The sequence below is a fragment of the Pholis gunnellus genome, assembly GCF_910591455.1.
Source record: "Pholis gunnellus genome assembly, chromosome: 4".
Classification (NCBI taxonomy): domain Eukaryota; kingdom Metazoa; phylum Chordata; class Actinopteri; order Perciformes; family Pholidae; genus Pholis; species Pholis gunnellus.
This window is the reverse complement of record NC_136530.1, coordinates 4,389,286-4,417,100: the sequence shown is the minus strand read 5'-3', so window position 1 is coordinate 4,417,100 and position 27,815 is coordinate 4,389,286. Positions and strand designations below refer to the sequence as shown.

The 27,815-nt window shown below is 41.4% G+C and overlaps 1 protein-coding gene across 1 annotated transcript in view; it reads left to right on the top strand.

The window, feature by feature from the left end:
* The first annotated feature begins 2,010 nt into the window (after positions 1-2,010).
* sbno2b (strawberry notch homolog 2b) overlaps positions 2,011-27,815 on the top strand; it is a 64,081-nt gene continuing 38,276 nt past the window's right edge. The window contains exons 1-4 of the mRNA XM_079158093.1: positions 2,011-2,140; positions 16,233-16,464; positions 17,925-18,013; positions 25,384-25,507. Coding sequence (XP_079014219.1) covers positions 16,357-16,464; positions 17,925-18,013; positions 25,384-25,507 — 321 coding nt within the window. The 5' untranslated portion in view covers positions 2,011-2,140; positions 16,233-16,356. The remainder of the gene's footprint in view (positions 2,141-16,232; positions 16,465-17,924; positions 18,014-25,383; positions 25,508-27,815) is intronic.

Genomic DNA, 27,815 nt, shown 5'->3' with positions numbered 1-27,815 from the left:
TGCAAAGATAATTCCAATAAAAGAAATGCCTTTGACGTCCTCTTCGACTATTTACAGTCACTGACTTGCGTAAGAGTCACAACGAACAGCTGCCAAATAGGCAAAAAATGAGTTAGTGGGAACTAGACACAAACAGGAAGTGGGAAATATCCCTGCAGTGCTTTCTCTGGAGGCAAATCTGCATTGTGTCTGTGTGTGTAATGTCTCTGCTTTGTGTGCTTTTTTCTAAGCCCCTGGAATTACTGTTAAATTCCTCAATTAATTCACTCAAACAGTCACAACTTTAAAATCCAGTTCACTTTAAACCAAGTGTTTGCAGTATGTTTCCAGTAGGGTGCACCAAATTCAAAGTAAAATAGCAGACTCCTTAGCTATTGAATGACAGCTAGTTTTGAGATACCACATCATATATGCTTTTAATTCAAGATTTTTAAAAAGTATCAGAAATTGTCTCTGAATATTGTCACGGGTTTCTGCTGCTAACCAATTTTAGTCCGACTTGATTAATGATGCATTATAAAGGTGTAACTAAAATGTGCCAGGATGCTGCTTTTACATCCTGTATCATCACCCACCACCTGGCTGACATAAGACAATAAGACAATATCAGACAGGGAAGACAAAGCACAGCCCTTCCAGTATCTTTCAGGAGCAGTACCTTAAAATTGAACACAAACAAATACACACACACACACCCTCCTTTGCTTCCCACCACCCTCCTTTGTTGGGAAATGGGGGGACTGTTATACCCGGAAAGCAGTGGCAGTGTGTGTGTTTGCTGGAAACAACTGGAGCTCTTCCAGCTCTGTCGTTCAATAACTTGGGTGCCTTAATGAGACAGCGACCTGCAGGAGGAAGATGAACATGTACTCTGTTTAACATCCAACAGGAAGATATGCTTATGCACAATAACTGTCTGCCAGGATGTAGTCCAGGTGATTTGCTCAAATGAAAATACCATGTAAGAAACAGTGACAAAACATGTTTGTTTTCAGTTGCACAAAAGCAACTGATGTTACGCATTTAACACAAGTCAATCCGTGTTTATTTTAGTGCAAAAGGTTTTTATGATCTACTTCATTCTCCCTTTTTAAAAATTGCCATTCATGCTCTCTTTATTCTGTTGTGCATTGATTTTACTTTGCTATTGTATGCAGTTGTGTAATGCTTTTTTTTCTTTCTTAGTAAGTCATTAGCTTTGATTATTACTATCATTAGTGGTGGGAGTGATTGTAATAGCCGTAGCAGCAGCAGCAGTGGTATTGTGCATGGGCTAAATTTAGGTCCATAGCCTCTTAAAGTGAGAGAAAGCAATGTCTAAAGATTGCAATTCCAGTTATGACTAGTGAAAGAAATTATGTACTATTAAAACTAAGGAGTTTATTTGTGAAATAAATGGACTCTCATCTTAAATAGCCAATTTTAAGAGTTGAAGCCATACATGCATTTAAACAATAGTTAAGATCTGATTGAGGAACATTTATTTATAGACCTTTTCCCTTCAACAATTGCTTTTGAAAAGGCCTGACCTAATTTCCAGATATCATAGAGTTTAATGGCTCAATCGACTTCAAAAGCATTTAAGTGTTATAGCTCTCACACAAGGATGTATAGTACTATTGTACAACTATATAATGGAGTGAACCAACCTAAACATGCCCACATTTAAATGTTATTTGCAGAATAGAACAGCTTAGTCTAACAGATAAATGAACATGTAACGTGTATACGTATATTTTACTCGGCAAATGTATAATTATTTAATGCGTTGAGGTTAAGGCTAATAACAGAGCTGTAACTGGTTTATTTCTGGTCTCATCTTTCCTCGTTTGAATTTTATTTATTCTGAATTGACACATCGGATTAGGTGTGCCAAACATCCCTGTGATGAACTATTTATGGCCTGGCTCTGTTTTCTGCTCGCGATCATCAAGCGGCAACTGCGCGTGACGACAGCGGCGGAAATATTTTTTCTCGCTATTCAAAATGGCACCGACTCAATCAGGAAGTGGAGAAAACAACTAAGGAGAATAAGTTGGATAAAAATCCACTTATTTCTGTTACTTTGACGCGAAGTCTTCGTTCAAAGTCAGCACGCGTGCTTGTGGTTTTGGATTGAGAATAAGAAAACACATTAACGGTAAGTGTAATTCGAGGATATATTGTGTGAAAAGGGGCAAAAAGCGACACATCGGCAGCTGCCTTTACGACAAGATGCGTTCTGAGCAGCCTCTCCTAGGCGCGCACGTTTTTAACGCCGGGATACGCCGGTTCTTCAGTGGTTGTCTTTAGTTTTAGCGTTATCATAGGCAACGAGGAATGGGTTCAGACCGAGGGAAGTTGGGGTAGTTGTTGTAAATGAACAAGAGACGCGTTGTTATGAATATATCTGCATTCCCGTGAAGAAAGGCCAACGGCTAACCAAGCTAGCTGGTTACTACGTAGCTTGCTAGTAATAAGCTAGCTTCAATATTAGTTAACCAGCCAGTAGCGTTAATGTGGCTCATCAAAACATTACTTTGAGATTCACTAACACGCTGGTGCGTGTGCTTGATACACAAGCAATTGTATTGACAGTGTCAGAAAGTCATTTTAAGATTTCCTTCAGTAGACTAACTAGCGTTAGTTAGGTAACAACGTTAATCCAATAACAACGTACAAAACGAGCATACCCATAGTCAGAAAAAGGGCTATGAGCTATGCTAACCTAGATATAGCACAATTGGCTATCTAAAGTATATGCCTAGTATTATCAAACTAGTGTCGCGTGTTGCTTTATATGTTTACGTCCTTTGTTTATTGGCCGATATATTAGAAGTGGGCATTTCAGAAATTATCTGTAGCCGACGTTAGCTGGTTAAATGTACCGTTTGGCTTGTCGATCGACAAGCTAACAGCAAGCTAACGGCTAACAGCAGTAACACTGTAACGTAGAGCCTTTCTTTGTGCTGTGCGGAGACTAATGTACCTCTTTAGAAGAAGCCACAATTCGGCTCACTACGATGATAGTTGTGTGAAAACGTTGCCCAATGTCCACGTAAATGTATGCACACTTTGATGCGTAAACATACATATTCTATATATATATATATAATATCTGCAATATAAATACTGTGCAATACTACAATTATTCTGTCTGTATATATACTATTTTAGTTATTGTGGATCTTTTTACTTGTTTAATATTCTTTACTGTTTTATTACTTATTTATAATTGTTTTGTTCTTGTTTTTTTTACTGTCTCTTGTTTGCACTATCCACTATGCTGCTGTAATCCTGTAAATTAAAAAAAAAACTAATAAAGGATGATCTTATCTTATATACACACCAATAAAGATTAGGTAAGGCTATAGTTGAATTGCAGTAAAGGCAATGAACTTTCATGTTTTAGTAACAACACATTGAATTAGTTGGAAATGAATGTAGTTCTCACAAAGCTTTTCAGAGTTATAGCCCCAGTTTGAGCCTGGCATGTGTTATCACAACGTAATATTCATTTATGAGATAGGGAACATTAAAACCAGTGCAGTAACGTTAGTTATAGGTCAGTTACACTGTTCGTAACATGAATGGTAGCTAAATGCAAACATTGAATGTAACATTCCCATATATTTTTACTTAAATTATACATTTTTGTAGCTGTGTATTCATCAGCATAAGTAGTCAAGATTATAAAGAAGTGGCTTCACTGTGTTTAATGAAGTGTGCCCTTGATTATTACCATGATGTGACTAAAACACACTGTTAAGGGTAAACATACCACTAGTTTCTTCTTAAAATGTACAGCTTCTTTGTTTTAAGTTTATTTATATAAATATATATATATATATATATGATCTGAAAACATTGTCTCAATGTGTGACAGAAACCATACACATTGGGATATTGAGGGGGTGACTGGGGAATCTGGAGGAGTGACCAAGGAAAATGAGAATAGTCCTCACAAAACCGTCCCCTCCGGTGCTTTTTCTTTCCTGCAATTTTCCCTCTTTAGTTTCCAGTGTGCCTGTTGCCTGCAGCCAAGGCTAGACAAGCCTCATGCAAGCCTTGACATAGTGGGTTGCAATGATGGCTGGCAGGCTATTTTTCTAATTGTGTCGTCATCCTACTTGGTAACTCTAAAGTAAATGACATACAAGGTTCCTGTCTTTTACTCGAGTGCCCCTTAACCCCAGTGACACAGTCAAGAACCTTGGTGCCACTTGCAGTCCAATCCCTCTTGCAGTCAGGTCTGTCTCTCTTTCACAGTATAAGTTTTAATTGCAACAGGCAGGCTGTGTAGATACTGGATTTTTAAAAACCGCAACTGACTGCTCCTTTTTTGTTTCACCTGTCCACAACCAAGACTCCTAAAACGTGTCCTCAGACAACTCTACTTGCAGGAAAATGGCTTCATCAAATGGTGCTGTTTTTGTTTTGGTCGGTGTTTGGTGTTACCAAAATAATTGTAATTCATCGAACAGTTGACATGTTTCACACATGTAATACTGGCTACTTTTAGCAACCAGCATGCCGTGTAATATTTAATGGATACAGTATGTGCAAATGCCTGCGTATGTGCAAATGCCTGCCCTGAACAGTGTTTGTTTGTGCTGCACAGCTTGTCCTATCCTAATTTTCCTTTTCTGACCACTGGGTCAGACAATTGATGGCTGCATGCCCTGCAGGGACTCTGAGGGTCACAACTCACTGGATCTGTTAATAACGGTGTTTCAGAGCCTACAGGAACCGTAAGGACAATGCACAGAGAACATGGCGGGGGTGTTTCACGAAGCAGGATCAGCAAGTTGGTTCGATCATTTTGAATATGATGACATATCCTCTGAAATGTTCATTTTCAGAAAATGTTCCTTCATGTTTCGTTTGAATGCATTCTGATAATTATCACCGGGAGTTGGCATACTCTTTGTTTGTTTGTGATGTTAGTTTTGGAAACACTCGCCGGTTGTGCAAGCTCAAACATCTGTGATCCTCGGCTCAACCTTGGCTCATGCCCCCTGCTCTTTGTCAATTGGCCTCCATTCTTCCTGCCTTCGTTTTTTGCTCCCCTCTCCAATTGGTGCCAGTGATAAATCTAATTTACGGCCCGTGGTCTGATTAGAGTGAGAGTGAAAAATGTGGAGTGGAGGAGGGGGAATCGGGGGCTAGGTAATATGTTTGATTCAGTTCCTGCTTTCCCGGAATCTGGCCTTCATTAGATAATAGTTCATGTATTAAACATAACATGGATGTTTGGTCAGAACAGAGTGAAAGAACAAGGGACGGTTGTTGGGAATATGTGGCCATACTGTTCACTTCTACACTGTGACAAGAAACAAACGGGTCTTTTACAATGGGCTATTTGAGTATCCCATGTCCCAACTAGTATCCAGACCTGGAGGCTATGTGGATCTCTCCCAAGCCACATAAGAGCTCTGTATGAGATGACAGAAATGCAGGAGAGCATGCAACACACTGGCATTCCTCACCGCTTCGCCTTATGGTTTTCTGTGCGAAAGGTGTGTCAACATCCCTCTTAGAAAAGCAAACAGTGATTTCAAAATGGGACTCATCCAGGAAGGAAATATGAGAGAAATATTTGTGTCCATGTTGATGGATGACTGAATGCCTTGTATGTCACTGTTTCAGTTATCAGCTTGGATTTATAACCAGCTCCATGTGATGAACAAGGAAGTAAAAAAACCAAACATCATTTCAAGGCTGACACACAACTGGACTGTGACATGTTTGAAGGGTTGAATAGTGGTCATATATGCCACATTAAACACCAAAGTAGTTGTTTTTAACTAAGGTTTGCATGGAAGTCTTAAAGTAGACTTGGCGACCCATGATATGCTTGTTTAAAGGAACAGTGTGTAACATCTAGGGGGATCTGTTGGCAGTAATGGAATACAACATTAATAAGTATGTTTTCTTTAGTGTATAATCACCTGAAAATAAGGATTGTTGTGTTTTCGTTATCTTAAAATGAGCCGTTTATATCGACATACCCTTCTCTTCTTCACGGAGCCGGCTGCCATGCTTCTACAGTGACCCAGAACATACAAACTTCAGCTTCAGCTTCCCGACCACGGTCGTAAAAACACAGGGGGACACCGTAGTTTTGGTCTCCAGGGTCAGGAAACAAAACACAGGGAACCTCTGTTGGTCTTCAGGCTCTGGATAGGGTCATTGGTGATTTCCACATTCTCAAAAAAACTCTTACATACATAGCCTGTAGGTCATTATTTTTGAATACATGCTTACATTTAGTTTGAAGAAAAATCTGTGATAAAATTCTCAAACTAACTGCAGAGCTACGATACATGTCCCTCTCACTGCTTTGAGAAGTCATGATCAGACTGGAAAAAAAAAAAAAAAAACTCTGTGTGGGTGTTTCAAAACTAGTAAACGGTGAAAACACTGAGCCTTTTTGAAAGGATGCCTTGTCTGTAGCCCACTGCTTGACCACAAATGTTTCCAAATCGGTTTACTGTAACACCAGTTAGGTTGAGTGTGGAAGCAGTCGGCCATGTTATCACTAGCCACCGTGGTCCCTGCTTAGTGTCACGCAGATATGGTCACTGCACAACACACCTGTGACAAAGCATGCTATTATTGTGGAAATATATCACTATTTTTTTAAATTATTTGGAATTTCTGGTCTTTGTCGGTGTTTGGCGGTTTATAGCCACCGTGTCCTTTAGACTTAAAATAAGTGCATTTGCATTTCTAAATGTTATTGTCTTGTTACAAATACGTTACAGGATGCCCGAAGGGTTTAGTGAAGTTTATTAGTCAAAAGTATGAGTACGTGTTTACTGTTCTTGTTTACTAGATGACTCACAATAAGTTGATCCCCAGGATATTCATTTCAGATGTGTTCGTTAGGAGATGAACATTAGTCAATCTGTATTGGTAATCCTATTCTGACACACAGAGTCTGCCAATATGTTAACCCGCTTTGTCCCTTTCAGCTTTAGTTACTTGTCTTAACTTAACTTTGTCGCTCTCACCAGATATGGTCCAATTGAATTTATGTGTTTTTTATTATTTCTTTCAAGTGAGGCAACAGTTAATTTGTTCTATGACTTCAACCAATCCCTCACTCTCATGGAGGTGGGACTTCTAAGAAGATTAAATGGATTAGAACCAGAAGAGAATGACTGCTGGCAAGAATGACCAATCAACAAGAAGAGTTAGGAATTAACACTTTTTTATTTGACTAGAACAATGCAGTACATTTTTAATAACGATACATTTAAATAGTTCCTATAGAGATAACTTCAATTAGATTTTTAAACTTAGTAGAGCATTGTATAGTTTTTATTTATCTTCATTAAAATATTTGTTACTTACTCAACTTCTGGAGGGTAATTTATCTTATTGTTTGGTGAGGAAACCTGTCGAAAAACTCATCTGGGAACTTGTTCTTTTTCACCACTTCTTCTTCTTTGTAAAGTTCTTTTTCAGATGATTTTAATAACCTGATCACTTTTTCATCATTTCTCTAGAACCTTTGTGCCTGTCTGACTTATTCTCTGCATGCTTTACTGACCCGCAGTGGTGGTTTTACTGTTCAAGAGTGCGATAGCAGCCTCAGTCGATACCAGACAGATGAACTGGTTGGACTGATGTTAGCATAGCAAAGTGGCACAGACACAGACGGGCTCCACAACGCTGTGCATGTTGGGTAATAAAGCCCCCGCCTGCCAGAGAAGGGAGGACAATCTTTGTGGAGCAAAGTACTGTCTGGATTTGGCCAGCGTCAGATCAAACTTCAGAAAACTAAAACGCTTATATTGGCAGCTTCTACTAAACGTGATTTCATTTTTCATTTACACGCGCTGTGTAGATTCTGAGATGCAGGTTTGCTCCAGCTCCCATTTCAGGCTAAGCCTAAGTAGGGGCTAGCATACTACTAGTGCTATGCAACATGATATTTGGACAAATAGACTTACAGTTTCTGTTTTGTAACGCCACAGCAAGCATGTTTTTTTAAAGCTGTCTTGTACCCTGCACTCTCGTGCAGCAGACCCTCCCTGTCCTGTGTTGTGTGCATCTGATAGCTTTCTGCCTGGTGTGTTGACTGGCTGTGACTAGCCAGGACTGAGAGGGGTGGGTACAGGTAGAGAGATTCAGAGTCGGGGAACCAGCTGCCTCCAATCAGCAGCAGAATCCTTCTAGAGGTCAGGCTGGGTAAGGGGAAGAAATTAGAATTATCACGAGGAAAGTAGGGACATTGCTTGAACATTACAAGAGAGGGATTGTGATGGAAATAGGAAAACCAAAAGCCATCAAAATGGAAAATGAAAGGAGGATAGTGATGGAAAAGGAGAAGAAGTGGAAAATGTCACTGAGGAGATATGTGGCTGATGACAGTATAGACTGCTGCAGGAATGAGTCCTAAATCCAGGAAATTAATTAGCATTTTTGCTCTTCCGGTTCCCTCGTCTTGAAGCACAACATTTTTTTTAATGGGTTTTTGGTTAGATGCCTGGAATAAGGTCCGCTGTAAACATAAGCTTTAGAGATTTCAACGTTTTGTTCTCCGATGTAAAATACGTCAGTATATGGTAGCGGGGTTTCTGGGCGGATGTTTGTTCATTAAAAAGCAACATTGCTTTTAATGAGTCAAGCTCACGGTTTGTTATTTAACTGCAATTAAAGGTAATCTGATCATAACATAACTTGACAGACATACTGCGTAATAATGTGTCTGTTTTTCAGACAAAAATAAATCATTTGAAAGCCCACAAAAATATTACACAGAGCTTTAATTGTTATTGCATTTATCTCCTCTTTTTAAGTTAGCACGTTATGCTTCTTTGTTTTCTTAACATCTGCTGAGACCGAAACATTGATGAAAAATACACATGCAGTCAGTAGCTTTGCACGGTAATTGATCAAACTAATCACTCGTTTAACTTATCGCTATGTCCAGCCTCCCGTATTCCGTGTTGTAATTGTTTTGGTAAAATAGGCTATTGTCTGTTCACTTAACTAGTTGAACAAGAGCAGAAAAAGGGTTAGAGAGCCGCTCTCGGCTAGCATGTGTCATCGTCCTTCTATTCTGAGGAAATTAGATGTCAGAGGAAAACGGGGCAAAGCGGCAGCTAAGTGGATCCTTCTCTCTCTGATCAGGTCGGCCTTTGATCTATTTCTGGTGGCTGCTGGTGGAAGTAGAGGGATTTGCTCCTAAAATGAGTGTCATCAAGCCTGTGCAAACCAGTGTTTGGGATCTTTTTCTTACTTCTCTGCACTTTGCTCCACTACGGCCTTCAAACCGCCCTCACCTTTGTTTCCTCTTTCTTTATTTACCACGACAAAGGCGTCCTCTGAGCCACGAGAGCTTGATTAAGCTCCCCACTTGAAGGATAAATCACTTTTAATGTCTCATTCAGCTGGTGTTTGTGGACACAAAGATATTTATCATCGTGGCTAAAATGGTGCTGAATTTGACGCGTGTAGCGGGTCTAATTAAGATAAATCGTTATCCCTTTTGTGAGTAACTAAATCTTTGAACCCTCACTTTCAGTCAGACCCAATCACTCAAACGACGGACCGTTTGTTCGATGTGTTCCTGTACGCCGTCCCAGTCAAGAGAGCCTCTTCGATAAATATTTGAACGGGCGAAATGCAATAACAGCCTCTTAAAACCCAATTTGTTTCCATTTCCCGGCTTTTGATAAGACGGTAGATTCGGTTACACAGTCATTCGATCATTGTTCTCTACCCAGTGTCCTACCCGGTCACCGGGCTGTTCACAGCCTCCTTTATGGCAATGTCTGTAATACTGAATGGAAATAGTGGCTGTGTGGATGGGACCTAATGTCTACGTCCTTTCATTTATGTGCTTAAGGTTACAGTGCGTGTGTGTGTGTGTGTGTTGTGTCAAGTAGAGGCCCTTTGTGTTGAAAAAAGTGCTAATTAAAAATGTATGCTGTTTTGAATGACGAAGCCCCGCATTTCCCTGGGAAGTAACTTGTTCCTTTTTTATGAATATTTCATCACGGTGGCTAATGAATCCAGCCAGTCAAGGCAATCATAACCAGCTAACAGCCCCCTCGCTGCGCCGGTGTGAGGCAGCTGGGCTGTGATCATTTCTAACCAGATTACTGGGCGACGCTGATGGACTCAGATTGGTGATGAGTGAGTGTTGTGCATTGGATTGAATGATCGTCGCCAGCCGGCTTGTTAATCGCGAAGACGGATGTAGACTAGAACAGGAGGGTGACAGATGCCAGCAGAGGGCCTTCACATGAGGAACTTCTGTGTGCTAAGCACTCACTCCTGCTGTGCTTTGAATGTTCACCTCTAGTGATTTTCATACTGCATCTCCTACTTACATACTGCCACTTTCCAGACATATCATAGGCTCATTCACAAAACCAACAGCCATGTCTGCACTGGACTTATTCAGTCAGTACTGCTCTGCATGCGACTGAGCTCACAGACACCAAGATGGACCCACACAATATACCCAAAGTGTAAACCGCCATGCAGCCAATGTAGGCCGCTGCTTTTGCTGGATATGTGTCTAAAAGTCATCAGCCGTTGACGTTAAGCGTTAAACTTCCATTATGTATCACAGGGTAACGTTAGCTTTAGCATGCCATGGAGCGGGTTGTGTCGGGTCAAATTATATATTAGATGTTTTCTTCTGAGACGCTGAAGCATGAACGGTGTGCGATGGTGGTAGGCTAGTTTGGTTTTACAATAGAAACGCTGGACCTTTTCCTTTAGCCTGTCTCGAAAGCATCTTGTCCTTAGACGAGACCCGTAAAGATCTTTGGCTGTGTAATGATCTTTTCTGGGAAGCAAAGTGTGCTTTACAAAGTTAGGCTATAAGGTTGAAACAAAGCTTCAATACAAAGAATTTGCATTAATGATTTTTAGCGAGTTGCTCCAGGAATTGTTTCACTCCTAGTCCTAACCTTTACAATAAGTGTTCAGGGTTTTCCTTATACTTGTCACTGTATTTAAAGGGACACATGCATGCATACATGCTTTTTACGCACCCAAATCCCTATAAGGTGAATTAATTATTGTACACAACAAGATAAACAGCCTCCATCATACGTGCACCTACACAAATGATTTTGTTCTGTTTGTGGAAGTATGATTATATTTCAACACTACACATGTGCATCTGGGAGTGAGATGTTGCATGCGCTAGGCAGGGTGGTTGTTCTCCTCGTGAGTGTTAATCGTGATTTAGCAGCTTAAGGAAGTCACACTTCCCTGGATGATCCCCATGTGCTCTGGTCACTCACTAAAGGCCACCAGCAGCACAACCCAGGCAGGTCTTTTCCACCCACATGTTGGGGTGCTGTAATCCACAACACACGTAGTAAACACACATCTTGTGCTTTTGAAGTGACGGATGCATGATTCTTGTTAACTTGTGTCTGGCTGTCAGACAGGAACAGTGACTCACGGGGGCCCAAAGGCAACTACTTAGCCTAGAAAAGACGAGAATGTGGCCACATCGCCAGTTAGTCCGTATATTTTGGCATGTTCGGCGCATAATGTATGGGCCTTGTTACACGTTTTTTTAAAGATTTTTACAAATACTGCTCATGAAATGGGCTAATCTCTCTGCAGAGAGCTTTTGCACCAGACCACCCACAGAGAGAGAGAGAGAGAGAGATGGAGGGAGACACATGGGAGGGGGTTGTACAAAAACCAGCAGTAGCCTTTGAAGTATTAACAGATTACACTGCAAAAGAGTCTCTGTCTCTCTGTCCCTCTGTCTCTGTCTCTTTGTCTCTCTGTCGCTGTCTCTCTAAATGGACATATCCTCTTCAGCATGTAAGACGTACACATTTTGCTTAGCTGTCTTGATACAGACTATAAATCCAGACGTTGACAAAAAGAGAGACACATTTTTAAATAACCATGCAGTGCTATAAAAATGACTTGTGTGCGTGTGATGCTTTTTGATGAATGAACTCCTTGTCTCCCTTGTGCTGCAGTGGCCATGTTTCGTTCTTTATCTTCTGTTTTTTTTCCCTCCCATATTGCCAACCATCTCTTCTCCCGACTGATATCTTCATCATCACCTCCCTCTTCCTCATTGTGGTGGTTTTGGAGTAGTAGTAAGGGGGGGTTTTTGCTGTTTTTTCCCGGTAATGAGAGGCCTTACAGGAAGGAGATATGTGGGACCACTCTTGCTGTGATCAGTATCGATTATCCTCAGAGGAGTGGGAGCGGGAGGGGGGGGGGGGGGGGGGGGTTCAGAAACAGACGGACATTTTTCTGTTGCTAAGAGACGGTCACTGGTGTGGTGCTGGTGGGTGATGTGGTTACTGGGGATGGAGTGACAGTGCGGGAGAACGAGTGTGTTTTCAGCTGTCAGACTCATTGATCTCATTGATCACACTGAGGAATGTATACTACCACTAGTATTACCACTAGTATTACCACCTCTACTACTACTACTACCACTTCTACTACCACTACTACCACTGCTACTACCACTACTACCACCACTACCACTACTACTACTACTACTACTACCATGACTGTATTACTGGCCAATTATGTATTGCAGCTTTCACCATGCACTGATATTTTGCTGAAATGACCTTTACTCCTCATGATGTGCGTTTCGACTGCCGTCACAGAGTACTCTCTTGATGTAATGGTTCAGAGACTTGACACTACACCTGTAGTCTCATATACATCACTGCTGAACCACAGAATTCAATGGAAAAGCACAGATAAAGTAACAAAATTCAGTTTCAGTTTCCTCTCTCTTGCTCACCGATTTGCAGTACAACCACACTTTCTCTTTCTCTCACTCTTTTTTTATTTTATTTTTTTACCTTCCTTTCAATGCTCTTTATTTACAGTAGTTGTAAACTTATAGTAAACTCGGGTTGAATGAGGGTTGTAATTGTGAACCCAGATATTGACCTGCATATTGAAAGGGGTTTTGAAATCTATCAAGACTTCTTACCCAGATCTACTGGCCTTATGCTTAAGAACCCTTGATGCATCCAAAATGTCAGCCTCCTTGGGGTGTTGCATTGAGTACAATTCCTCAGCACCAACGGGGCCTCACAAGGCTCTCGACACACACACACTCCCTAACCGCCCCGAGCTGCCTTGCTTTCCGGTCCCTGCCTTTATCTGTACCTCGCAGGCTGGAAGGCTGTCCCTACATATTCATAAGCTATACAATATCCGTCTGCCTAAGACCTCCTGCCTAGAAAGTTTGCCCGTTGGTTCCTTGAGTTGAGGCTTGTCCACATTTGCTTCAACCTTACCCAGACGGTATCATACTGGTTCTTTTGAGGGTGAAATGGCCTTCCTTTATGTGTTTTGGCTATGCCAGCGGTGAATATGCTGGGTCAGGTCTCTGTCTCTCTCTCACACACACACACACACACTCAGACACACAAAGGCTCTCTTATTTAGACCGGCATGAACTCTATTAGGATTTATTACCTCAGCTTTGTCCCCAGTGAACACGCCTGGCCTGTGTTCCAGATTGGGGGCAAACTGGAGGAAGGAATGAAGGAAAGGAGAGAGAGGAAGGAAGGTAACAAGTTTGATTAGTTTTGGGGGCAAAGGAGTGCCACTGACGTTCCCCAGACATGCACTGTGGAGTGCTGAGAGATTGGATTGATTCGGCAGCCAGAATTGTGAGATTTGTGGGATATTTATGAGGTTTTAAGTCTGGAAGTAACACAGAATTCAGTTTTTTAACTAGCTGTGACAGCAAAGCTGGTAACGTTTTCACCTTCTGAGTCTATGTGTGTCATCATGGAAAAATGGGGCCCTGGAGACACCAAGTGTAGTGGGAACAACCACAGAAGTGGGTTTGAGTTCTTTACTAGGTGTCATATGTTTCTGTTTTTTTATCTACATTTGCCTGCATAATGCATTTGGAAACAGCAGTTTACATTTGGTGTTCTCATATACCTCAGAGAAACAGATCCATTGTCTAAGCACATGTAGTGGTAAAGCTTACTTCATGGAATTTCTATATTTCTATTGTCATAAAGCCTTCGTGTCAGGCAGCAGAAGAACAAGCTGCCAGAGTCATTCGGTCTCTGTGTGAAGCCATTGCAGAAGAAAGTAGGTCATTGTGGTCAGTTTCACAATTATAGAGGAGTGTGTCTAATTTAGTCTGACAGATTAAAGCTCATAAATGTGAGCTCAAGATTAACATTAAAACTATAAAAAATGATAATATTTATTGTGGTGGTGCTTCAGAGATGAATTTACAAGGAGCGAGCTTTTCCTTTTTTTTAAAGTTGAGTTTTATTGCATGAAATAAGGTTCACATTTACAAATGCGGTTCTCCCAGTTGGCTGGCAAGAGAGAGAGAGAGATATTGAATGATGATCAGATTACAATAATTATACATATTTTCACCCTTGGCAGGTGTCCTTAAACGCACCTATTTTGTGTGTAGTTTCCACAGTGTCTCTTTCTGCCTCTTGTCTGTTGTGCTTTAATAGTTGAAGGCCTAACTTTGATGTCTGCACTTCTTACAACATCGGCTGTGAATCCGAAGGCCGGATTCCACAGATTGCCCGACGTCGCTTCTCACAGCATCGGCTGTGAAGCTGAAGGCTGGTAGAGCGAGCTCTTAAGCCTAATATAAGACCGCATGACATAATCACAAGTAAATTAGGTTTTAACCTGCCAATACATTTGTAAACACCAGTGCAACTTGCCCCCTAATTATATAGGTTTTAGGTTCCAATGTATATATGTGTGTGTGTGTGTGTGTGTGTGTGTGTGTGTGTGTGTGTGTGTGTGTGTGTGTGTGTGTGTGTGTGTGTGTGTGTGTGTGTGTGTGTGTGTGTGTGTGTGTGTGTGTGTGTGTGTGTATATGAGAAAGAGAGAGATGTGGTGGGGAGCTTATTGACACTGTAGGAAATCTTCTTCCTCTAGACTGTCTGGTCTAGCTAGTCTAACCTGTCATTTTACACAAACAGCGTTAGCTGTAACACACACCCATAGCTGTTTGTGACATAAGCGATCTACCGCCTGACTAAGCTTCATGATTACGCTCCTACGACGGCACCGTGGCTCGGACAGCCGTTACCGATGTTGACCTCCTCGTGCAGAGCGGTTAACGGTTAACGGTCACCCCGGTGGGGGGCGCACACACCGGGACTCGACCGGCAACATTAAACAAAGCACGGTGAAGCTTCGGACAACAACACACACACACACAGAGGGAGAGCGACTTGGTTCTCTGCTCAGGACTTCGTTACTCCGCTGTATCTTTGTGTAACATATAGCTGTAAGCTGCTATATTATTGCTCTGAATTTGGAATTTACTACACTAAATCCACATTTAGTGTAGGTTTTCAACATCTATATTAACCCAAAATATAACCATCTGCACCAAGGGGTGAGTTGTGCCAGTACTATACCACCATATGTTGACATTCCGTGTGTGTGTGTGTGTATATATATATATATATATATATTATACTTTAGAGTAGGCCTTTCCTTTGCTTTCCTCTGTTGTGGACCCCCTGTTGGGATTTTAATTGGTCCTCTGATAAATGGTGAACCTTCAGTGATCTCAGATGTCAACCGGCTAATGAGGGCTGTCAATCAATAGACATCATCTCAAACTGCATTATGAATAAGTCCTCAATTCAGTTTGTGTGGTGACAAAGGCGCAACTAGAGTTATTATAGAGAAGGAAGACCAGTTATTTGTCTATTCTGCTTCTTGTTATAGAAGTTATTGATTTAACAAAAAGCATTTATTTATATTCATACATTATGAACTCAGGAGTGTACATCTCTGAATCAACGTCATTCATATTTCTATTGCAGACTTATTAAGCTTCCTAAGAACTCTTATGTTTTTGTTTGCTCTATGATTACTGTTTGTTAAATAGAAAGTGTTTTTGAATAATTCTTTTGAATAATCAGTGCACTTTTATCTTCTTTCCATTTCCGCCGATGTTACAGCTCTTTCACTGTCTCTCCTTTAATGAGGGCATTGTTGGTGGAATTTTCCACATATATTTATTGGTGCTCTTGCCTAATTTCTCTGATTTTCACTTAAATAACAGTCATTGAAGTCTAGCCTGTTAAAGTACTTTTTCCACTTGCTTTTACCCAAAACTTTGATGTGGTATTGATCACTATGTGTGCTGGAACAAATTCCCTGCAACTCTTCTAATGTGTCTCTCTCTCGCTCTCTTTCTCTCCCCCCCTCCCTCCCCCCCCCCTCTCTACATCCATCCATATTACCCTTGTCTTCCTCAGGTCATGGAAAGCATTTGCCCCTGTTAGAACGAAGTACTATCTCAGACACAGCCAGCGCGTCGGTGGTGGTCGGAGGGTACGTAGCCTAAAATCAGCTGGTGGTCATGTGTGAAGCCGTAGTCTGATGCCCACCCTCCCCTCAGCGCTGGCCATGGACGGGGAGAACTACCTGCATCCAGAAGGCCCTCAGCTGGACAGCAGCTTGTTTTCTGTGGCCTCTCCTAACATGGAGGTACGCTGTGGGATTTTATTTAAACGCCATATGCATATTCAATTAACTCACATGCCTTTTCCACGTGCCTGTACTACGACTTCAGATGCATATTTTATCATCCTATTTATGTTTGCCCACTTTTACAGAAGTCAGATAAACTCCTTTTGAGTAAAATGAGTTTAATTTACCTCTTGCTCTTATAGGGTATGTGTAGTGTTTTCTGAATAGTGCTAGGGATCAATCCCAAAAGACTTGTGTTTAAACGTATCTATTACATCTTGTGTGAGAATGTTACAAGTACAGAACGATGCATTCTTACTATTGGAGTGTTGAAAGAGTTAAACGCATCGGCTCGGTAAAGACACCTCAGCTGTACAATAACCTCGAGACACCTCAAATATTTGCTGTTAGACAAACACTGGAGAATGTGACGTCTGCAGAACAGTCATCTAGATGTGTGTGAGAAAGGAAGTGGTCCTACTTGTGGTATCAAATTAATTATTTGTTCCTAAGTAGATGAGGCTAAATATAAAAGGCTCATGTCACTCACATGGTTGCACTTATCTGTAGTGTTATCGGCCCGCTCGGGTTTCTATTGTCACTTTAATATTTGGATGAATGGACTTTTTTCGGGGGGTTTTTGGTGCTCGCAACAATGAAAAATTACATGTGAATAAAGTCAGTTTTAATTGGAAGGGATATCTACCAAAGAAATTGGCCTAATGGTCTTTGAACACCGCTTAAACAATGTCACTTAGCTCCACTGTAATGGTTTAGTGAAAGAAAATCCAGAAAGTTTCCACAAATCTTGGCTCATAACACTGAAACTCACTCGATACCACGAGGGATAAGTAGTGAACATTCGGCTAAACTGAGCATTTAAAGGCTTATACAGTTCCACTGAAACAAAAGTAAGTCAAAATACTATCTGTCACCATCTATATGTGGTTTGGAGTTCCGAAGACCTCGTGTTGTGAAGATGTGGTTTGGTGCTTGGCGAGATACACGCTTGTGATGGTGATGATAGTATTCTCTTGAGTTGTAAAGATAAAGGAGGCCGTTTTCCATTCATCACTGAGGTGATGAAAACATAAAACCTGCTCTTTTTGTTTTTAAACCAACCCTTAAAGGGATAGTTGGGATTGTTTTGAGGTACTTATCCGAAGTCGGTGTATTATCTTCAGTAGGTGACAGTCGCCACGCCCCCAGTTTGGAAAAGCGGGCAGGATTACCGGCACGAGAGAAAAGCCGTGTACTGCTGTGGACGTATTTTAGCCACCTAAAAGAAAGGCCTGCTTAAAATACGCAATATCAGTGTTTGCTATATTTACAATGTTTTCACCGCTTTACCTTGATGTCAGACAGCAATTATATCCATCTATGCCGTCTTCAACGACCCCCTTAAAGACCTCCAGTGTTATATTTCTATGCTTTTTTTTCCCGTAACGTGACAGATTTTCCTTTTGTTCTGTTTCTAGAGTTCGATATACGCCTCCTCTGGTTCCTGGGATTCCTACTCTCAGCAGGCTGGATACAGCATACACTGCCCTATGCAATCTGGAAACCAGTAAGTGAATACTAACTCACCAACACGCTTGACAGTACCTTTCATTATCATGCGCTGGGAATGACCGTATATCAGCTGAAAACATGACGAGGAAAGACACTTTTCACTTTTTCACTAGTTATCAGTGTTCAGTGTGTTTTATGAATATTTTGCTAGTGGTGTGTATATTCGTCTCACACATTATTTTGTGGGACGACCACATCTACATGCCAAAAACACACACTTCCCCTTAATTTATAGACTTTTGTAAAGGAACAGTGTGCAGCATTTAAAGGCATCTACTGCCAGAAATGGAATATAATATTAAAAAATATGATTTCTTTAGTTTATAATCACCTGAAAATAAGAATCGCTGTGTTTTTGTTACCTCAGAATGAGCTGTTTATATCTATCTGAGCCGGCAGCCATGTTTCTACAGTAGCCCAGAACGAACAAACCAAACACTGGATCCAGATTACACGTTTTCACATTTTCAGTGATTAGTTGTGTAAATTGTGGGGTTTTTTTTGTTAATGATTAATGTGATGCTCTGCACTGTAATTCTGTGCTACCCCTAAAGGTAAATGTTTCACCCATGAAGACGCATCTTATGTTGAATAGATTGTATATGAATATAAATGATTAGATATTTTTGGAACCCATCATTGCGCTCCCGACACCTGAAGTGTCCTAACACAATCGGGCCAATACGTCACTTTTAACCTGACACTACGCCAACACCAGCTCACGTCACTGGGGACGCTCTCCGTCATCAGACCGCCTTCATTTCCTGCAGCGAGCGGCCTGGTGTGACAGCCTCACTCTGAGGGTTAATCTCAACATCCTGCGACTGTGCTCTATTTTTAATGACATCACCGCTAAATGAGAGATGTTTGTCTCTTTCCTCCCACATGAGGTGTGTTTGCGTGTGAGCGAATGTTGCACAGATAGAGCAGAAGCAGCTTCAGTCCTGGTCTGGGTCTAGCTCTTATTTGTGCGCTTGCGTATGTTTTGACAAAGAATGACAATTACAAGATCCGTGCAGCTGAGTCATCTACCTCAATTGGTCAACGTGTATTTTTTTCGGGGGTGTGCTTGGATGCTGGTCCGACTGTTGCTTCACATTTGTGAAAAGGTGTGTCTAATAGGGATGGAAATGTTATGTTATTGACATTTAAGCAACATGTCAGCGACTCCAACACCAGAGAGAAAGCCCAAAATATGTAAGCTAAAGAAAGATTAAACTGAAAGTGCTGTCGTGTAGTTCTGGTGTGTAGCAGTTACAGTGTCTACGAACAGCAAAGAACAGGTATTCACTGTAATAGCAATTTCATATGTAGGTTTTCTGTTACTGTGTCTGCTTTAGCTGTGAATCATGTAACACTGTTGTAATACAGGTCTCTTTTGTTGTGTCAGAAAGCCCTTCCATGATAACAACCAGTGTCTTAAACACTGTTAACATGCGCATGCTATTGTTTTTACCAATGCAAACAAAAGGAATGTTGAACATCGAATGAAATGAAAGGAAAAGACAATTTGAGATCTCTTATTTTAAAGATAAGATTGTCAAACTTCTAAAATGACTCGGTTTAGTCATCACCAAACCCGTGTCGTACGAAAAACACAACTGAGGAAGTGTTTGTTCGTGTTTTGTGTTGTTATCGCTGTCTGCAGTGTTTCTTTGAAAGCTGGAGCAGCAGATGACGTGAGAGCACGCTCTGTGGTTCTCAGGTTGACTCAAAGCTGAATTTTCTGACATCAAGCTGGCTTTACAAGACCCTTTATCGTCTTACATCGTACAAAATATCACGATCAACATGATGATGTGCGGTTCAGAATACGATCAGTGGGATGGAATATCATTTTGTGGCTTCATTGTTTTGTCGTAAGGTGTTATTTCAGCAGTATCTCTGCTGTTCACTATATGGTCATGATGCATTTGATTTGATCTTCTCACATTGAGAACAAGCAGAGGAGTGAATAGGTCACATGGCACCGGTGAGGAAACAGTGTCAATGAGCCGGTGCTCTGGTTGCACTGATTGATGCACCGGCTGACGTGCTCACTCGCCTCTGCACAGCACAAACTTTTCCTGTGAGTCGTGATAAAAAATGTCACAGAAACGGGTCTGTAACTTATAGGTCACAACACTGGAGTCTACAGAGCATAGACGTCATAAAAACAGCATAACACACTAGCCTTCTGAAAGGTAGTTTCTGTTTTATTTATATATATAGAGAGAGAGAGAGAGGTGTCGAGGGGGTTGAGAACTTGCATGGGATCACTTGATATTCTTGTTCCAACACTGATATATTGCTAATTCCATATGATTTTTACAACTTTTGGGTCTTAAAATATGTAGGGGCAGGCTGTAAAAGCTTCAGGTCCTGACATCGGGCTCTGCTTTGGTTTATTTTCAATTTTTTAAGAAGTGTTGCTCTGCGCTCAAGAGCTGTCATTTTCAATTCAATTTATTTTGTATAGCCTAAAATCACAAACTTGCCTCAGATGGCTTTACAATCTGTACACATGCGACGTCCTCTGTACCAGGACCCTCACATCTATAAACCTATATATAAATCTGAGCCAGCACTAACTATAAACCTGAGCCAGCCCTAACTATAAACCTGAGCCAGCCCTAACTATAAACCTGAGCCAGCACTAACTATAAACCTGAGCCAGCACTAACTATAAACCTGAGCCAGCCCTAACTATAAACCTGAGCCAGCACTAACTATAAACCTGAGCCAGCCCTAACTATAAACCTGAGCCAGCCCTAACTATGAACCTGAGCCAGCTCTAACTATAAACCTGAGCCAGCACTAACTATAAACCTGAGCCAGCCCTAACTATAAACCTGAGCCAGCCCTAACTATAAACCTGAGCCAGCCTGAACTAAGCGTTATCATAGAGGAAAGCCTTAAGCCTACTCTTAAATGTGGTGACGAGTGTGTCTGCCTCCTGAACTGAAACTGGAAGCTGGTTCCACAGAAGAGGAGCTTGATGACTGAAGACTTTTTAAGACTCTAGGAACCACAAGTAACCCACTAGAGAGCAGCTATCTAGTGGGTTAATAGGGTACTATAAGCTCCTTAACATATGACGCTGCCTGACCAATAAGGGCTTTGTAGGTGAGGAGAAGGATTTTACAGGGAGCCTGTTAGAAGCTAATACAGGACTAATGTGATCTCTTTTCTCAGGTTTTGTTAGTACACGTGCTGCAGCATTCTGGATCAGTTGGAGAGTTTTAGAGCAGCCTGATGCAGTGGGAGGAGAGACACAGTAGAGGGTGTGCAGCTGTCAATCAAGCGGCGCGCTGCAATCTCGGTGCCAAGTATAACGGCGCCTTGCACCGTCAGCAACCCGCCTGTGTTCTGTGACATCGAGCCTCGTGGAGCAACACTTTCTTAAATCTTTCTGTAGAGAGAAATCGTAAGAAGTCAACTCCAGATGCACCAGACGCTCTGAACAATCTAGATCTGCTCTTATCCAGCTGTGCTGACTGAGGAATCCCACCTGATCATAAGTTAGAGGGGAGCGGTTGATTGTTTGTCATCAGCATCGGTAACGCCCACTAAACACAAATACGCCGGCACGTGCTCACGTATTGAAGAGAGTTCACCAAAAAGAGGTGCAAGAATAAATTCAGCAGTAGTGCAATGGAGGTACTGTAAAATAAACATTTTCCAGAACTTCATTAACGGTGTTAACGGTATCACTTTGGTGATAAAGTGACCCACCTACGTATATAAACCCTCTGCAAAAAAACACAAACCCCCAAATTCATATTTTGTCTGTCTTTCCACTCTCATTATACGTCCTTCAACCAGCTGATAACACAGGAAAAAATATGAAAAATGACTCTGATTATGGCATTAATGTCTGTGACAAAGAAAGATTGATGAGTGAACGTGACCACCATCTGTTATCCACTAACTGTTAGTGTCCCCTCGCTGATGGCCTCTTCTGTACTTGCAGGCTCTAATTGATGATGTGCACCGTCAAAGCCACAATCACGCGCTGCATTTTGTGGAAGCGGCACCAGACAGTAGCAAAAATAACCACAGAAACAATCTCAATTCTTTTAATAAACAAATTAAAGAGGGAAATCAACGGACACTGTTTTGAATCTTTTTTAGCCAACAACAGTAACCTTTTGTGGTGGTCTGGTTAAGTCCACCCCAGGCAGAGTCTGGGTGTTTGTTTACAGCAGAAGAAACAGAAACAGACCATAAATCTGATTCTATTTTTATTTCTTGTTTATTTCTGATTGTCTCTGACCAACTCTTCAGTCATCAGTCATGAAGGCTCATGTTTTGTGTTTAACACGGCTCTGTGAAATAGGATTACTTTATATTACTTGAGAATACTTGAGAACATAATTTCTTGACTATAAACTACATTTGTTCATGAAGTATTCATGAATACTTTTACACAGAACGTGAATATTACGCTACAGAAAAAATGACACTTTTTTTTCCGTAACAAGGTCGATTTTTATCTGAGCTTTCGCACTGCGAATTAAGGCAACAACCAATCACATTGTGCCAAATGGGTTGTGTTGCTGCTGTGTTTATGAAATAACAACACAAGAAGACAAACTTTATTAGTCTTTTCAACCTTGACAAAGGCAGCACAGACCACATCCTCTCCTTCCATTCTTACCTTTCACAATAAAAGCCCTACATATACTGTTTTATTTTCACAGACGAGTATTTAGCATTTCGGAGTCGTGTGTAACGGTCTTTCCTCCAATATTTGGTTTGACTGGTTGCCCTTCTGTTGTTGATACTGCCTGCAGTGTTTCCCAGTGCTATGAGTCAAAGTTCCCTTATTGCACAATGTTGATCACGTAGGATTTAGAGATCATGATTGTGTTGACTGGAAGGAAGAGTCCTTCCAAGGAATCTTAACCGTCGGTTATTAATAGTGTGTCATTGTTAAGCCTCAGAGCGCCCGGTTTAATGTTTAACACACATGTTTTTCTATGGAAGGAGCATCATACCGTTGATGTTTCTACACAGTGAGTTTTAAGGAAACCTTAAAACATAAACATAACGTAACATTTGGAATAGTTCTCCTGCTAACTCGAATACGGGCACAAGACAGCTGTTACATATTTACATGACACATAAACACAACGAGGGGCCGGTGGTTGAACTTTTCTTTACTTGTTTGTTGCTCCTTTTAATGGCTTTTCATGGCTCTTAAAACTGCTTTAAAATGTTAATCTGAACAGAAAATACACCCTCAAAGACAAACTTTTGCTTGACAAAAGTTAACTTGAATGCAGTGGAACATGCTGTGTGTTTCATAAATGGTGCAATTCTGACTTTTTCTTAACCCACTAAAGCAGGAACATTGTGCTCTTGAAGTTCCTTTCTTTATCAACACATAGTAGTTTCTTTGGGTGGAATTTTGCTGTCTTTGTCTGAACAGGACTTAAAGTAAACTTCTGTCCTGTTCAAGTCCTACATGTATGTCTTATCCCTGCTTATTTAAGGTGTGAAGAATGATTTAGTTTGTTCAATTTGGGCTTTATTTTCCATGTTATTGCAAGTTCTACTGCAGTTTAGGTGTTGAAAGTGTGTTGGTTAGTTGCTTGTTAAGTGTGTTTTGAAGAACAGGACTCCAGATGAACTGGCCCACATTGTAATGTTTAAAACAGACCGTCTATCAGTGAATAAAAAAGGTATATTTGTGAAGTATCTAAAAAAATTGCATTATTACATGCCTGGCTGGTATGTTTTTATCCTTAAATAAGAGATTGTGAACCACTTAAATGGTTCAAGAGATGATCCGTGCACAGCTACAGGCTGCGTAGCATGTGAAGGCTGCATAAACACAAACTGTAAGTCAATCAGCTACTTGGGCCGAGAGCCACAAACCAGCTTTGTGTTTTTGGAAAGCAGCTCAAGCCGGCCTGCCAGAACCTCTGCTGTAATAATATCGCTGTCATGTCACTGTTGGCTCAATGGCCACGGAGGGGATTTCCACCGTGGATGATTGTAACATTTAGAGCTGTGATCTTTCTGAGAACTAGACCGAGTCTTTACCTGCAAAAAGATATTTACTCATTATGATTACAGTTAATATGGCTTTTAACATTTAACTTCTTCAGCAAACAGAGCCTTAGCAACTATCCTCAATGATTTAAGAAACATTTGTGCACACTTGTGATCACTACTTATTTTTTAAAGGTAAAAATACAAATAAAAATGCTGCTTTCATCACCAGTGATATTTATGGGTGTCTAAAAGATGAGAATTCATTTTGAAAGCAGACATTTGAACTTAGACACAGTTAAATAAAAAAACACAAGGAGTCCTGTTTTTCATAGACCGGCTACAGGCCGCCCTTTCATCCTCTCGGTGTGTTTTGAACTTAAATGAATCAGTCTCACTGATCTCTGGCCCGTGGTCGAGGACCCAAAGCCAAATCCTGTGATTGGCTTTGCCCGAGCTCAGTCCCTCTGAGCCCGAGCCCTGGTGCCTGATTGGACGACTAGGACGTGGGAGGGCATCGGCGCATGATTGGATGAGAGGGCACAAGGGAGGGTGCGGTTAAAGTGCCACCTTTTAGGAAGGCTTAGTTTTACTTTCGCTATGAGTGGCTGTCCACCAGTGCCAGCAAGTCCAAAGTCACTTTATGACAACTTGTACTCAGCAAGAAACAGAAAGTGTCTCTCATGTTGGGAATACTATCTGTGAATAAGGCCGGCGGAGGTGTTTCTGTTCTTACCACTGAGCTCAGGGAGAATGGTTGGTGCCGATGAAAGCTGGAGTTATTGTCTTCAAAGCGGGTAGGAGCTGCTCTTGTTCTCCATTCTTTGACTTTCTGTAGATGTCTTCCTCTTGCCCTCTGTCCTTCTTTAAGCCTCTAACTCTTTCTGCCTGTCTGACTTGATATAAATGTTATTATCCCTCTTGTATCTTTGACAGTTGAGGCTGCTACACTTTGATTTAGAAAGACACAAGAGCATATTTCTTCACTCCGCTGTCCATTCCATCATTTCATTATCAGACCGTCGTGTTTTCACCTGTTACATTTGTGTGGTGTGCTGGAATCTCTGTGATACAGTATTATAGTGTCAGATCATCAAGCGTTTCTCAAGAAACGGACTCCTCCTCTGTTCTGACTGTAACACTTGACCACTCGATCACATGAGCTGTGTTTCAGTGCCTCCTTTTCATTCCTGTATTCATTGCACAGAAGTAGAAGGCTCTGCTTGTACTTGGCAGCTGTAAGCTGTAAATGTGTGAAACTGTACGAGGGTGAAGAGAACAGGAGGCAGTTTTGCTCTGAGAAGTAGCTGTTGAACAAACTAAAGCTCTTCTTCCCCCCCTTCTCTCTCCCTCCCTCCCTCCCTCCCTCTCTCCCTCCCTTCCCAGGCAATACCACTTGAACAGCAGCACTACCGCCACCACTCCGGATGTGCACATGGACATGTACTCGGGATTCCCTGACGTGGACTTTTCCAGCCTCAACCTCCCTAGGAATGGAGACTTCCCCCAGGTTGGTTTTAATGGTGCCTTGTTCATGCTTGCATTAAAGTAACACTGACAAATTGTAGTGCCCACGACACTATGAAAACACTGTTGGACGCGTTCTAGTTTCTTTTCCTCCCATCTATCCCTGTCTTACTTGCTCATCAGATGGAAGGACTAGCCTCCCGCCCTCTTCTTTCATCCTGTGTTCCTTGTGCATTCAGTTGGCTTAATTTACCAGGGAGCAGCCTGATTAAAGGCTAGTGTTGTCTAGACGGGTTCAGCGGTACCTGCCCTGTTCCTGTCCAGGCATGTCATTAATAAGACGCTGTAATTTAACGTCCTTCTACGCTTCCACACTTCATCTTCAGAGATCGCTGTTAGGTAAACCCAGAGCCTCTTTGTAATGTTGCGTCATGCTTGGAGTCCACACAGTGAGATGTGTTAAAGGTATTTTTTATTTAAGTGGATCATTTTTGGATTATTCCCAACCTGTAGAGACACAACTATAAGGCCAGGACGTTCATTTCAGGATGCAGCATTGTTAGCGAAGTGAAGCTTCAACTCGCTCATATATTTAGCTCACCATTCCAGGTGATTACTGTCCATCATTTGCATTTTCTATTTCTGTGCGCTCGTGTGTCCGTCCAGCCAATTCCTAATGGTTAGAGTCATATGAATAGGAGCCAATCGTAATGACACAGGCCAGCGAGTTTCTAATCTGAGGCCTATTCGAGTTGAGCTGATGAGAGCCGTTATGGAAGCATATTACAAAAAGAATATGCTATGAAGATGATGAGTTTTAAAGAAAGGCAGCCATGGGTTACCAAGCTGTGCCCCCCCCCCCCCCCCCCCCCCCCCCCCCCCCTCCCTTATGATTAGCCTGTCTGACGGTACAGAGGGCACAGCTATGGGGGGTTTCTTGGTTGAACATGAGGCCAAAGCAGTAAATAATGAGGGATGGAAAAGGCATTTCTTACCTTGATTATGCGTTCTTTAGGCTTTTCACTGAATAATGTATAAAATGGTCTTATAGGGCCAGTTTAAACTGCTGTTTGTCTCTTCATGTACAGTATGTCAACTATGCACATGGCTGGATAATGAAACCATGTTGACAAATGATGAGGAAAAAGGTTGCGTTGCTGTATTATTAAATACATGTATTGCAGCATTCGCAAGACTGCAATGCAATAAATTGAATCAGAATCATTTTACATTGAATTCATTGTGAAGCATGAGGGAATTCCATTCGTAAGATGAACCACAAAATACTATAAATGAGCCAATTTGGCTCTGCGGGGTGTGTTTTTCTTCCTAAACTGCTGAGTGCTGTCTCTCTGGAGTCTCACAGCCTGAGGGTTTGATATCAGCTTAAGGCTATATTTTACACTTTATTCAATTTAATGCTAAGCAATGTTTTGCCAACATTAAATAAGAACCTTACAGGTCCACATTATAATGTGACTGGCACAGGAAAACCTGTGAATTCTGGAGAGTAGCGTTTACTCATTTTTAAAGGGTCACTTCAGTTAAAACCATCTTCAGTCACCTGGTAATTTAAGTTACACGTCAGCCTGGTAATGACAATGTTACATGTATACATGTCATGCGTACGTTGCTTTGCAGTACATTTTTCTGTCCTGCTCAAAGATGTCGGGTCACTTTGCTTCCCTCGGCTTTACCAATTTCCTTTTTTGTTTTTCGTTCCGTTTCATCTGCTTCTCTTCAGCCGAATATTTCCACATTTGTTTGTGATGTTGTCGGGTTAGTCAAACTTTTCACCCCACAGTCAAAACTAATTTGCGTCACCGTTGTCTCTAAAACAGATGCCTGCGCGCACGCAAGAAAACGCACCAACACAAGTTTAGTGTTTGTCTGGTTCACTAATGCAGCAAATATTTCAAATGTGTTTATTTTGGGGTGCTTGTTTTCAGGAACAAAGAGTACTTATGAAGGCTTTTATACACAAGAAAGTGATGTGTCAACCTCAGCACTTGCGTTGTAACGCTGGCATGGATGTTGTGATTCACGTGGGGTTTCCCTAGTTTTCCATTTGCTTGTTTTAGCCTGTCTGGCTGTAGCTTCCTTCCCTTACAAGTAATTACTAGTGTTCATGATAATGCTATACTTGTTGGGCTTACATATTTAGAAACGCAGGACTTTACAGTTGTCATTTTTATGTAGTTTAGTTTGAAATGAGCCTCGTCGTCGGCAAGTTTGGTTTCCTGGCAGTGGAGATGTGGAATGTTATGGTGTCTGAGTGAGAGAGAGAGAGGGAGGGAGGGAGGAAGGAAGGAACAGAAAGAGAGAGAGAGAGACGTTTTGTGCTTGTGTTG